Raw genomic sequence first — 12,774 nt, 5'->3', positions numbered from 1 at the left:
GGAAAGAGGGAGATCAAGTCCACCTGCCAGCTGGCAGATGGACGCTTTGTTCAAGGGCCTGCCAGCTCTTAAAACACTTAGATTTGAGCTGCGCTGGGTGCCTACTGGCCTTGGGTGTTTCTTTGCTCCTGGTGCAGCTCTGATCCCGCCAGGCTGCTGCAGAGCTGAGGCCTCAAGCCTTAGGCATGGCTGAAAGTCCCTGGCAGAAAAGATGTTCAGCTTTGGGAGGGAAAAGCACTCCCTGGAAAAAAATAAGCAATTGCCTTCCCTCTCTCCTCTCTCTTTCCTCTCTTCCTTTTCTGTTACGCACGATAAATTACCCCATGGCAGCTGATGTGGGGAGTGCGCACACACCAGCTTCACGGTGGGGGAAGATTCCGCATTCAAGGCACACGTTCCCCCCGTCTCGGGCCTCGCAGCTTTATCTCTCGCTGCAGCCTGTGTGCTGTCAGCTCTGCTCGGCTGCACCGCTGTCAGCCCCCAGCACCCACGTGTGATAATTGCGGCGGCGGCCGAGGGGGCTTGCGGGGAGAGCGAAGCAAGCGTCTGATTGCCGGTCCCGGTTTGAGGGGGTTGCATTAGGAGATATGCACGTATGTATGTTAATAACTTGAGATTAGCATTTTATTTTGTACACCTTTATTACCGCTGATTTGCTAGAAGCACCTGTCTCCTTCCTCCTTTTCTCTCCTTCTCTGTGCAAATGGGAAAGGGCCTTTGCTAACAAAGGTTATGCGTAACCCCGGAGCACAGCTTGGATCAGCAGCCCTGTAACTCCATCCAAACCTGCTCCTCCAAGAAGGCACCCCCAGAAGGACTGGCTTCTGGCAAATAACTTCTCCTGCCTCAACACCGGGTTTTCTTCTCCCCACCATACCGCCTGACCCCGCTGCCGTGGAGCGGTCCTCTCCTCACCTTGGTGCTTTTGCTGCTGGCGTGAATAAGGTAAGGCTGGTCCTAAGGCCAAGCTGCTGACGACACCCCAGCCCTCTACAGGGTCCCAGGCACGTGAAACTCTCCCTTTGAATAGCACAGCTTTGCCCTCGCTCCCTCCAGTCCCTCAAAAGCCCCAGACCAGAGCCCATGGCTGGTGTTGACTGCAAGGCACCCGAGTCACTCTCCTCCAGCATCGATTCCCAGTGCCCAACGCACGGCTGCTCCTCTGCCACACACCTGCAACAACGCCCTTGCACCGGTGTGTCCCTCCGTCGGGGGTTTCTGGGCACTGCTCAGCTTGCTCTGGTTGTCACTGTTGACAGAGAGCACGGATGGGAACACGTAATGGATGCCATCTGTGTCCTACTTGCAGGACCCAGCTGGGCCGGGTGACCCGTGCCGCACCTTGCCCGTGCTGGGTCTGGGGGTTCCCCCTTGCAGGAGGCACTGGGGCTATGAGCCGACGTGGTGAGGGGCACAGGGAGGCACGCTGCTCTCTGGGGTACCCCGTGGGGGGCAGCCAAGCATCAGCCTCGCGGCCGTGCACCTAATGCAGGGAACGCGCTTAAGACTAAAAATTGCCTCCAGCGAAATGATATAACCAAAGGAAATGGTTTCAATAAAAGGGGATTTTTTTCTTTTTCTTTTTTTTTTTTTTTAGGGCAGCAAAAGGCCAGTTATGTGGCTGCCCAGCCTGTTTAATCTTTCCCCTTCCTCCTTTTTCCCCTTTGGGCTTAGCCTTGCCCTGGGCTGAGAAACCCATCGAATGCTACGAGATCCCAGTCAAAGGTTACCTTGTTCTAATCTCTAGGGGGAATGAAGGCAAACGTGGAGTGTCTTAGAACGAGACTAGTTGGTTTTGAATACAGCAGAAATTTAAAAAAAGGAGTGCTTTGTGCTGGATCCCCCAAGTCCTGTGCAGCCATCAGCCAGCTGACACATGCTGTACTGGGAGGCAGTAAAAAAAAGTAATTTTTACAAATCTCCCTTGGTTTTGCTTCACACTGTGTTAGCAGTTCAGGCTCTCTCCTGAGGTCAGCCAGTAGTTGTCCCCCAGTAAACTCAATGTCAGTGTTGTGGGATGGGGGCTGAGGAAGGGCACTGGAGTTTGGGACCGGGTGGGTGCCTGCCCTGCACCACACGAGGCCGGTGTGTTGGGGTGCTGGGGTGGCTGCTGGGACCTCAGGGTGATCCCAGCTGCATCAGGGAGGAAGGGTGGTCAGGGGCTCCCTCATTCCTGGGTGCAGAAGGGTTTCCCTCTGCAAGCAAAGAAGGGGCTGTCGCCAGCCGTAGGGAGATGGGAGCAGGGGTTTGTTTTGGGGGACAGTCAAAGCATTTATTTTGCTCTGCCCCAGCTTCCACTCACTGCCTCCCTTCTAATACAGTATTTTTCCAGAAGCTCTACTTTGTGCGAGATGCACCGTCCTTACCAGGGACAAGTGAAGTGCCAGCCAGCAAATACAAGCAAGTCTGAAAATCCTCCTTCAAGCGAGACTCTGCTTCCAAGACATACTTGAAAACACTTACATATTTTTTTTCCCTTCAATGGAAGCCTATTTAATCCTCCAGCTGGTAAACAACCCAATCTGTGGTGCACAGCAAGCTCTGGAAGGAAACCTCCCTATCACTGAAGCTCAGTTTTGTTCCACTGGAAGGAGAAGACAAGAGTTTCACATGGGACACCAGGGATGGGGGCCAGCGGCTCCACAGGATGAAACACCCACAGCACAGGCAAAGTGCCCGCCACGCTCCGAAGGCTGGAGCAAGCAGAGCTGTTAGCAGCACTGCGAGGAAGGGTCCAGCTCACCGTTAGCTGCTAAGCCACGTTGAACTGCGGCAAAGCTTAACATTGCAGGAAGGGAAGGTGCTGTCTCTTTTAGGTGGGAAAGATATGTGTGTATTTACATGCTCAACAGGATGTTGTACACACACACATATGTAGACGTACGTAAACCAAACGGCTATTGGGCATTACAGCCGTATACAACTAGTCAACATATAATATGTAAGTATAATCATAAATGCTGTTTAGTTATTCTTGTAATACATACTTTTTACACATATACATACTACATCTAATGCATGTATTATCACCTATAAACACCTCAGTTATTTGCAATAATTCTATTACATGATTATATATTAACGATTATAATAGAATTGTTATGTTGTATATGTGTGCACGCATGGACATATCAAAGCGAGGCTGTTGTTACTTGTTTTTTGCGTCCCTGGTGCTCTGACAGCTCCCCAGCCTCAGGCCGAACCCCAGGAGCAACCTGTCTCACTTGGAGCTGCTTGTCCCCAAGCTCTGCAGCCTGTCTGGGGGCAGGATGGGACCTGCGTGGTACCAGCAGCCTTTAAGGGGGCTGTGGCTACCATGGTCCTCTCTGCAGCGAGGCCAGGGCTGGCACTTGCCCCATCTTGGCTGTGTGACACAGGCACCCTGTGACTCTGATGGCTGAATGCTACATCATACAGCAATAGCCATGCTTTGTTTCTTTAATGATTTAATTTTAATCAGCACTTGATGGGGGGGTGAGTAGGAGAGGGTTTAAATGGAGTCTGCAAGGTTATTCCTTCTCTGAGGCTGAGCCATGTGCAATCATTGCGTCTAACTTGGATTTTTCTGTTTGCCTTTGGGCTCCTGTTGCCAAGCTGGGGTGACCCTGGCCCCGCTGGCCATGGCGACTCTCTCTTGGCCAAACCAGTCCTCCTGCCTCAGCTGCTGAAGGGGCACTGAGGACTCACCAGTGAGGTGCAGTGCCCGGCCCCACAGGCCCCAGCAGACGAGGTGCTTGGTGATGGGGTAGGTGGCTGATTGCAGCCGCCCTCGCTCAGGTGTCTCTGCTCCTTCCGGCAGGGCTGGTGCATTCCACAGTGCAGCCGGGACGCCCCAGAGCCACCAGCATCCTCGGCTGGTGTCCCCTCCGTGTCCCCCAACCCAGCAGCTCCCAGTGTGGGGCCGTGGGGGTAATGGACACAGGTACCCCTGGGTACCAGCCCTGCAGGGAAGGTTTATTTCCCTGCAGAAATACCAAGTTGGGGTTTAGTTTGGCAGTGTGAGGTTTGCACTTAGGGGTACCAAAAGAAGTCTGTGCAGAGGTAGAAACGCCCCTGCTGCCCTCGGGGTTATCCCTTTGCTCTTTCTCCAGGCAACAGCAGCTGAGCTCATTCCTGGTGGGACGGTTGGCTCTGTCTTCACCTCGCTGGTTACGGCGCTGCCCGGGAAGAGTCTTCACCTCCACTCATCACCAAACCTTGGCCAAAACGCCGCACGGTTCATGGTATGTAGTCCCCCAGGCCAGCCCCCCCAACGCCCCGTACCCACTAACAGCCATCCCGAGTGGTGGCATTTCAGTCCCGTCTTCCTCCTGGAAGCGCTCCCGGCTCACAGCGGGGCTGAGGGGATGATGCCCTGCTCCTCGCTCCTGGGGGTTTTCCCCCGGGCACCCCCCGGCCTGTCATGCCCTTGTTGCACATCAGGCACCCCCACATTCCCAGCTCCACGTAGAGGAGAAACCCAAATCCAGTTACACTACAGAGGTGTAGTGTTTTGTGGTATTTCCAGAGTGTAGCGGTATTTTCTCCCCTAGCAGGAAAAAGGGATGCGGTGACACAGCTTCAAAAAAAGCCACAACCAGGAGCCCCCCGGGGGGGTAGCTCCCGGCCCCCGAAGCCGTACGGACGACAAACCCCTCGTAGTTGCGACCAGCCGTCACACGGTGTCCTCGTAACTCCGTTTTGCTCCAGCCCTGCCGTTTTCCGTGCCCATGGGCAGGTTTTGCTTGGAAAGACGGTGTTTAGGCAAGGGGAAAGCCAAGGGTATGACCTAAATGGGATGGATTGTGGCTGTTGGTTGGGGTTTTTTAGAAAAAGCCCAAAGGTGGGTGTTTCCAGAGGTCCTACGTGACCCAAAAGACGCCCTGCGACAGAGCCAATCTCAGCAGGTATTGCCCTTAGCAGACCATGGCCGAGGCTGGAGGGCTGCTTCGCTCCATCCTCGCGTGGCTTCGCGGTTGTCCGGGGCAATGGGTCAGGTCAGATGGGGATGCCGGGCTGCCCCCCATACAGCCATCACATCCCGGACCCTCTCCCAAATCGCCACCGCTGTAGGAAAGGTCAGAAACCAGCTGCGTAAAAAGGCCAGAGCATGCTGTTCCCTCGCTTTCACACTGAAGCGAGCCCGAAACGGCCTCCAGCCAGCCAGATGTTGCCAGAACACCTGCAGACAGCACCACGGCAGAGCCCCTGCCACTCGCTCTGCCATCAGCTTTGAAGAGCTACCTGCAGAGAACAGTAGTTACGGAAAGAAAAAAAAGAAATCCATCCCTTCGTGACTCTGATCTGACCCCAAATTATGATTCATGACCAAAAGCAACGAGAAGAGCTTGTGGTGACTTGAACAATGATTTTTCCAAGCAGAGGCAAAGCCGAGCGGGGAACGTGAGACTCCGGCGAAGGCAGAAGGAATGCGCTCCAAGCCTGAATGCTGCAGATGAGATTTTTTGCATCATATAATCTGGTTTTGTGCTCTGACTTTCAGCTAGACGGGGAGACACTGAGATAGCACACAGAAGGCCATTTCCACAAGATCTCCAGCCCAGATTGGGAGAATTGGTCAGACTGCCAGGGTCACCAGCAATTTTATTTACTTTTTCATTGCTTTGCTAAACCCAATCCCCAAACAGAGCAACCCAGGAGAGTGTCAGCGCATAGGTGCGGATCAGAGGAGAGAGGAAAAAGGTTAAGATACAGCAGCCGAAAGTTGTTAGATGAAAACATTTTTTACAAGAGCTTGAGAGCACTGGGTTTTTATAAAACCTCCCATTGTATTGCACTAATAAGTCAAGTGTTCGCAGCCGAGCCAGCAGACACGCTCTACAGCATCTATTACCAGCGTGTTTATTTACAAAGGCAGCCAGCAAGCCAAAGCCCAACAGAGAGGAGGAAAGCCTCAAATATGGTTTTAAAGAAATACAGCTCCTTGGACTGGTTTTAATTTAAAATCCCAGGACTGGTGTTGTCATTTTCTTGTCTGTTTCACCCTCATCTCCCCATTTTTTCAAGGGATGAATTGTCCAAAGCCAGCCAGGCGAAGGGGAATTTTCCTCTAGGTGTCTCTGTCCCCATTTTTATCCTGTTTTTTCTCATACCCACACGCATGTACACACACACACACACACACACACACACACATGCACGCACACACACACAGATGCACACACGTTCTTTTTCTCTGGCCTCCCCAGCCCAGCATCACCCTTCCATTACCACTGCCATCTCCCACACCCCAGCACAGTGCTCCCCGAAGCACCCTAACTCAAACCAGCACCTTCCTCCATCCCCGGTGCAATGTGGCCACCCCGTGTCGGAGGCACCAGCTGCGCACGGAGCTGCTCATGGTGGCAGGGGACGAGAGGCCAGTGCTGCCAGCTGGGTCCTGCTAGCCCTGCGGGGCCATGGGCAGGACACCGTGGGTGACGAGATTTCATCTGAGCAGATGCCTGCACCCATACAGCTTTGCAAAACTGTCATCAGCTGCTCTTAAAAAACAGGAGGTGTAGGGCCTGGATTTATTGGATTTGACCAGAAATTAGAGTTGCACACGAGTGCCCTGCTGTTGTAGCTAAGGAGAAAGCGCTGTGTCTCTGTCAGCCCATGCTTGCTGCAAACCTGGCGCTCTCTCTCTCTCTTCAGAGTGTTTTGCATCCCAACCAATAGCACGTGGAAGAAGAGGAACAAAAAAGCCCTCCAGGGTTTGGCAGGGAGAAATGCGTGGTCACAGTAACACGCCACTGCCTTCTCCAGCAATAGGGACGGCGTAGGAAGCTGGGGGAGGACGGAGAACAGTGCAAAAGGAAAAGGCGAGAGCAATTTTAAACGAAAGGAAAAACTTACATTAAATTATTGCTTTATTTCTATGCAAGTCTCTGACACACTCCCCCTGCCCACCAAGACGCTACGTCCGCCCCCAAACAGCCCAGTAAGGAGGAGAAAGACCTGAAGGGATCCTGCCCAAAAAAAGGAGCCTTCCCAAGACTTGGATCTACAGAGGAGTCTCTTAGCTAAAAGTCCCCAGCCAAGGCAAACCCTCCTACCCAGCAGTGTCCAGTCCCACCACCATCCCTCACAGAAGTTGAAGGATGGGAGGGAAAGGAAAAGCTCCAGCCCCAGTGTTTTGAGAGATGTCTTCCCTCCAGACCTTGCCTGAAGAAGGCACCAGGACATGGAGCAGACCATAACGGAGTGGGCACAGGGGAGAAGTCAACCCAGAGATGAGCACAGGGTGGGAGGAGAGGAACTGTGGCAAGATGAGAGTTACCCAGCTCTCCCTCACCTCTCCTCCCAGCCCCTGCCTCATCGGATGCGGAGGTACGAGGGGATGGAGTAATTGAAGAGCAAATAGTCCATTTTGTATAAATTAAAGAGTCTCCTTTGGTAGAAAGGGCTAATGTCCTGGAAGAACTGGGCCGTCATGTCGTCCGTCGTCCTGGTAGTCTTGGATGAAGATGGGAACTTGACGCTCGTGTCGGCCCCAACCAGCTGGAGGATGTAGTTGGCATCTTCAGCCAAGGTCTCGTACTTGCCCACCACGTCGTAGTGGACGATGCAGGGGTGGCAGAGCGAGTGCACCCGCTCCCAGTGCTCGTTGAAGGGCTCCTCCCGCTGCGTCCGTGGATCCAGAAGGTAGTAGACGAACTCCTCGAAGCGCACATCATCCCCGCGCTCAAGGGCCTTGTCGCTGGGCTCCTGCCGGTGCCGCCGGATGATCTTGGTCCCGTAGCGCTTGTGGAAGGCCGTGTTGTAGCTGCGGGTGAACTTGTTGCGGTACGCCGAGACCAGGCGCTCAAAGGGCTCCCGCACGAAGATGAACTTGAGGTAGCTGCGCAGGCGGTGGTTGATCTCGGGGATGCTGTACTCGGAGAGGGTGCGCAGGTTGGACGAGACGTGGGCCTCATTGGCGGGGATTTCCAGTGGGTCCCGGTACTTGCCTTGCCCCGTCAGGACCATCATCACCCGCTTCCAGTTAGTGCAGGCCACTTTGGGCACGTAGCAGTAGAGAAGCCCGTGTGTGTCGTCTACCACCAAGTGCCGCAAGTCATCCGGCCGCAGGAGACGCCGCTTGCGGGTGTAACGGTTGCAGACGTTGCTCAACAGCTCCCGTCTCTGCTGGTGAACCGCCTGCAGTGACGACTGCTCAAACTGGGGAGAAAACAAAGAGAGATGGTCACCAGCTTGCCCAAGCTGATTGTGGACTGCATGCAACATGGCCCACAACTGTCCCGGTTACCTCCCCTTTCCTGGGTCTGCCAGTCACCCATGTGGGATTTTTAGGGACAGCATCTGCTTTGAACACAACTTGATTTGGTGCATTTAAGTTAACTGCTGGGGACAAAAGAGAGAACAAAAGGTGACGAGGAGCTTGATGAGGAGACAAGTCAAAGGGTGTGAGGGCAGAGGGGGGGTCAATAACGGAACATTTGTTATTGGGCTACAGTGCTCTCCCTTACCGCAGTCCAGGAGGGCATGCGTGGCCCAGCCCCTCCAGGGACAACCAGTGCAGCCCCGTGTACCTCCTGGCTGTCATGTGGTTATCACCGCGTCCCACTGACGCCTGCACCCGCGGGCTGGCTGCGAATGCTGCAGCCAGGAGGAGAAACCTGGCACACGAGTGCAGGATGAACACGGCATGGGTATGCTGCCAAGGACCGGCAAAGGGAGACGGGTAGAGGAAAGTGGTCTGTGACGCTGATGGCTGAACTCTGGGGAGCTGGAGGTGAGGCAGGGTGGCAGGGCATGATGGAGAGGAGCTAGGTGCTGCTGGAGGTGGCGGTGGGGCCCTTCCTGAGCGCCTGGGTTTCTTCTCCTGAGGGACTTCCCACACAGGCCAGTCCGATGCCTCAGTCACAGTCTCCTTTGTCCACAGCGACAATGAGTCCATGTATGGTCCTTTTCTTTATCCCTTTTGACCCTTGCATCAAGGCCTGGCAGCCACCGCACTGGCTTCCCAGGAGTCCAGAGCCCCCTGACCCCTGCTCCAGCTGAACCCCCTCCCCCAGATTTGGGGACATGTCCTTTCCCATCATGGTTTTTGTCAGAAATCGCAAAATGTCATTATAACATCTGAGGAAGGAAACCATTTCCAGGAAGTCAGAAGGGGAAGGTCCCCTCCTCCTCCTGCCCACTCCCTCCCCCTTGTGCTCACGAGGTTTGGGAGGTTTCATGTTCAGCCTGGAGGTTATCGCTGGGAACCTCCAACAGCCTCATCCTGGCCACGCTAACGGCTTCACGGCCCGTTTGCTAACCCGGAGCTCTGCCCCGCGGAGCTGTGGCTCTAACGCAACGCAATGATCGCTGTGTCACAAGAGGACGGTGGCTTCCACGCTGGGGCTGTGAAGACGGTCCTGTCAGCATCACAGGGCGCCACGGCAAACAGGCGTGGCAACCGCAAGATGCGGGGCAAGGACAGGCTACCTCCTTGGTCCCCTACATCCCTGTTGCCGGCAGCTGCCATCGCTTAGGTGTGCCAAAGGACACCCTTTGCCAGGCTTCAGGTGCACCCTCACCTCTTCCTGGGGAACCATTAGGGGATTTGGGAGGCACCAGAGCCTAGGAGAGGCAGGAATTAGGGTGTGTAAAACCCCTGCCAGGAGTTGGGATACTGAAACAAACTGCTCATCCCACGGATGATCCAGCAGATGCATCAGCTTTGGAGGGGCACTGACATCTGGGCAAAAAGCGCCTCCTGCAAGGGATGAACCACACTCAGACCCTTTTGGATTTCATTTCCAGAAAAGAAATAACCTTGGTCAGGTCATCTTAGTGACCTCTTTCTCCAGGAACCTGCATGGGCAGTAACCTGAAACAGGGTTGGGAGAAAGCATCCCATCCCTGTTCCTTCCAAGAGGGAGATGGTAAGGGAAAATGGAGGAAATGCAGGTCAACAGACTCTAACTGCCACCAAAATACAGCTTTGACACTGTTGGCTGTTTGGATATAAAGAAGATACAGCACCTAGGGAGGCAGTAATCACAGCTGAAGAGGCATTCTCACAGCACACCTCCCTGCAACCCAGCCAAACCTTTCAGTAGAAATTTCTTTGGAGGCTCCCCATCACATTTTAAAATTGGAAATCCTTTTTGCAAGTGCTTCAAAAAAGAGGCATCTTAATAATGTGATTTTCTTTTTTAGGTGTTTTTCCCTGCACTTGCATAATTCAAAACTATTGGACCAGACAGACAGACAGACACTGTCTGCAGGCATGGCAACAAATAAATGTGACTCCTTTTCAACAGCCACCCACCGGAATAAGTGCATGTCTTGCAGTTATTTCAGAGCAAAACTGCTCCCTTCATTTCCTTCTCTTTCAAAGCCAGAGAAATTAAGTATCAACTTTAGGGAAGTAACACCACCACATTCCAGCAGCATTAGGGTTTGCTGGAGTCACGGCCAAGGAAATCCACATTTGCCATTTTTCCCAGAGCAAATGTAATTTGGCTACTTACAGAGGTGAAAGCATCAAGCTGCTTACAGACAGCAACGCCAAGCATCGCGTATGCAACAGCGATCTGGCTCCGGCTGCAGCGGGCACTGCTGATGGGCAGTGAGACTGCAGCCAGCGCAGGGACCAACGGTGTTGCCCTCTGCTTCTTGGGGGCTGCAGAGGATGACGGCCCCACGGACACTGGGAGATGCAGGGCACATTTGGTGGCTGGGGTATGTAGCCATGGCCCAGCCCATGGCACCCATTGGAGGGTGTTTTCCTGCCAGACTTCCTGGAGGGAAGCTGTGGGTGAGGACCCCTCTCCAAAGACAAGCCTGGCTGCATTGGGGAAAACACAGTAGAAGGAAACAAGCACACCCACCTTTTGCAGCTTCCACCACAAACCCCCAGGCTCCCACTCAGCTGCTAAGGGAAGCGGGACACCTTCCCCAGTGCCAGTCACCGCAGATGCTGGCGAGGGCGAGTGCTCCCTGCCTCCCGCAGCGACCTCCAGCAGCGACCGTGGCTTGTCCTGCAGCAGACCCTCGCACGGGCAGCGATCCATTAAACCCACCTGGAGGGGAGCGGTACCCTGCCCAGACTGCCTGGCTGCCCCCTTCTCAGCACGTGTAGCTGGCACAGCTCAGCATGATGGAGAGGACTGAGATGTGCCAGGATTATAAACACCTCGTGGCTGGGTCCAGCTTCACATACGTATATAAACACGTGTGTGTGTATCTATACACAGTACCCAGCACAGAAGCACCTGTCAATTATTAGCTCAAAAGTGCAGCAATGATGCTCTTGCCCTGCTATGATGGCCCAGAGCTGACCCTCAAATCCTCAGGTGGTGAAACCTCCCGGGTCTGCCCAGCCATGGCTCAGCCCACTGGTAATTAAACCATCTGCCCAAGTACCAGCAATGGCCATAAGCTGTTTTTTACCAACAATTACTCCCCAAAGCGGTGTGGTCTTTTGGACACGGCCAGAGGTTCAGGGACCTTGGGGGTGATTGGAGACAGCGCAGTGCCCTGCACACCAGAGTGGTAGAACCCTCTGGTCAACCCCCAGCACCCCACTCATTCTTCACCCCCCCGCATCTCCCTCTCCCCGTCCCCTTACCTGGTCACTCTCGTACAGGGCCTGGAGTGGGCTGCGACCAGCCTTCCCCTGCCAGGTGGATCTCATAACCCCGTCTTCTGCAGCTGGAAAAGGAGCAAGAAAAATCAGAGGGGTTGGGAGGGGCTGCTTCCCTCCCCCCCTCTGGAGATGCCCAAGCTATTATGTAGGGATGCAACCACCTTCCAGGCTATGGAGCATCAGCTTCAGCCGCCATCCCTCAGGGACCTGTTTCCCACACAACGTGGGCAGAACCACGTGGCCTGGAAAACCCAAACCCAGTGCATGGAGCCAGCCACGACAGGGGCGCAGACTCTCACCTGCAGTAACACACCCAAGCATCTGTCCCCTCACACCCACCCTCTGCTTCTTGCATCTGACCCTCTCTGTCGGCAGAGGATGCCACCGCAGTTTTCCTATGGGGAGGTTTCTAACCATGGGGGTTGTGCAGTCCTGGTGTTGGCTTCTACAGAAGAAACCCCACTGTGAGTTTTAAAATGGAAGATAATGGGGTTTTTTAAGGGTAAAATGGGACACACTGTTTGGGAGATCATGGTCTGGAAGGCTCTTCCAGTCCTCCAAGTTCCTGCTCCTACAGGGCCCTTCTAAAATCTGAGAGGGATGTATATAGTGGAGGAAAAAGCATCTCTCACAAACCTTTTCTGGCAACATGAAGGTTTCTAACACTGAGGCTTTTTGCATGACAATTTGGGTCTCTGGATCTTTTAGTTCACTGACCATCACCAAACAAAACCAAATTTGTTATACAAGCCCCAGATGGCATCTTTTTAACCAAAGTAACCAGCAGGAAAAATCCATATCCTGTCTTCATTTTCATGTGCTTATATTTTCCTTAAATGAAAACCGGTCCAAAGCACAAAGTTACCAGAACATTATTCATTCCTGGAGCTGTAATTAGGGGGAAATGACTGCCCGACCTCACAAGATTTCATCAGCAGCGCATGTACGCTTGCGCGGCTGTGGGAAATGACACTTCCTGCAGCCCTGGATGGATCGAGATGTGACTCAACGAGAGGGTACGGCTTCTTCCTCAATCCCCTGTATCAGTTACCCCACAGGAGGGTGAAACGGCATCTGTGCTAACAGGAGATAAGTGTAAGATCCGACATACACAGCGCTGGGCTGAGATGCTCGTCCCAGAGGAGCCCCGTTTCACATTTCCAGGCTCAGCCCTCTGCAAATGACAGGGAATGAGATCGACCTTGAAAACT

General features: G+C 53.8%; 1 protein-coding gene across 1 annotated transcript; it reads right to left on the bottom strand.

Moving 5' to 3' along the window:
- Window positions 1-7,296: 7,296 nt before the first annotated feature.
- Window positions 7,297-11,625, bottom strand: LOC104508306 (carbohydrate sulfotransferase 11-like). Its single transcript, XM_010149880.1, has 2 exons — window positions 11,546-11,625; window positions 7,297-8,142 (listed from the first exon to the last, which is right to left on the bottom strand). The coding sequence occupies exons 1-2, from the start codon at window positions 11,609-11,611 to the stop codon at window positions 7,297-7,299; spliced, it is 912 nt and encodes a 303-aa protein (XP_010148182.1). The 5' UTR covers window positions 11,612-11,625.
- Between the last annotated feature and the right edge of the window lie 1,149 nt (window positions 11,626-12,774).

This window comes from Eurypyga helias, unplaced genomic scaffold (genome assembly GCF_000690775.1).
Source record: "Eurypyga helias isolate BGI_N326 unplaced genomic scaffold, ASM69077v1 scaffold31700, whole genome shotgun sequence".
NCBI lineage: Eukaryota > Metazoa > Chordata > Aves > Eurypygiformes > Eurypygidae > Eurypyga > Eurypyga helias.
The sequence above is the reverse complement of the archived record's forward strand: the minus strand, read 5'-3'. Positions and strand labels throughout refer to the sequence as shown.